Source organism: Penaeus monodon, chromosome 15 (assembly GCF_015228065.2).
Source record: "Penaeus monodon isolate SGIC_2016 chromosome 15, NSTDA_Pmon_1, whole genome shotgun sequence".
In the NCBI taxonomy this organism is placed as follows: domain Eukaryota; kingdom Metazoa; phylum Arthropoda; class Malacostraca; order Decapoda; family Penaeidae; genus Penaeus; species Penaeus monodon.
Genome location: NC_051400.1, coordinates 17,019,528 through 17,020,571, shown reverse-complemented (window position 1 = coordinate 17,020,571; position 1,044 = coordinate 17,019,528). Strand labels below are relative to the sequence as shown.

The 1,044-nt window shown below is 44.1% G+C and overlaps 1 protein-coding gene across 1 annotated transcript in view; it reads left to right on the top strand.

Moving 5' to 3' along the window:
* Positions 1-883, top strand: part of LOC119581791 (apolipoprotein D-like) — a 3,655-nt gene extending 2,772 nt beyond the window's left edge. Inside the window, exons 4-5 of the mRNA XM_037929920.1 lie at positions 82-278; positions 462-883. Coding sequence (XP_037785848.1) covers positions 82-278; positions 462-635 — 371 coding nt within the window. The 3' untranslated portion in view covers positions 636-883. The remainder of the gene's footprint in view (positions 1-81; positions 279-461) is intronic.
* Positions 884-1,044: the final 161 nt, after the last annotated feature.

The following is a 1,044-nucleotide window of genomic DNA, read 5'->3' as shown; positions in this document are numbered from 1 at the left end:
TCCAACATAAAACTCCAATTCTCTCGTCTTCCTTTTTCCTTCGGCCCTTAATCCCAGACTCCTCTCCCTTCCCGTCCCCAGACTCGTCCTCCATCAACGTGTACAACAACGGCGTGGACAGCGACGGAAGCTTCATCGGCATCGTCGGCAACGCGTCTCTGATCGATCCGAACTTCCCGGCAGAATTCGAGCTCAACTTCTCGGGTCGTCCGGCCGGGCGTTACAACGTCCTGGAGACTGATTACGTGACTTTCAGCGCTGTGTATGCTTGCACGCAGGTGAGGGGCGCGTGAAAATAATGCCATGGGCGAGGGCCTGATAAGAATAATCTATTATCTTTTCAATTCCTACTTTATAAAAGCAACCTTCACGTCAGACATGAACGTAATCACATCGAGATCAAAATGAAAGCCAGCCCTCAACTTCCCAATCAACCCGCTATCAAATCCCTATCTTTTCAGCTGGACATCTTCAAGCAGGAGTTCGCGTGGGTGCTCGCCAGGACGCCCCAGCTGACCCCCGAAGTCCTGCAGCAGGCCAAGGACGTCTTTGCTGCCTTCGACATCGACGTCACGAATTTCCAGCCAACGGACCAAGGGGAAACCTGCGTCTACACCAATCCACCTGAATACTAATTGATGTAGGAGTTCCGTATAAGCGAGAGACGTAGAAGTTGGGTTTATTATTTATTATAGGCGAGTGATGTAGAAGAGGTTGGCTTTATTATTTGTATTGCGAAGTTCTCCCGTGTTATTTGAGAACTTACTTAACGTTTGGCATATATGAGTAGGATAGCGAACCTTGATGTAGCTAAATGTTTGGTGAAAACAGAACTTATGTATTTACGTGTTATTTATTGAAATAAATTATTTTCGATTCTATGCAATGGACACTTTTATTCGTAAGAACCAGTCATTCATTATCACAATATATGAAATATACTATTTCGGATGTTGCAGAATGAAAACCTAAAGGCAATTATCTTTACTACTTAACCTAACGTATTCTTTATATAATTTCATATGATATATAACTTATCCTGAG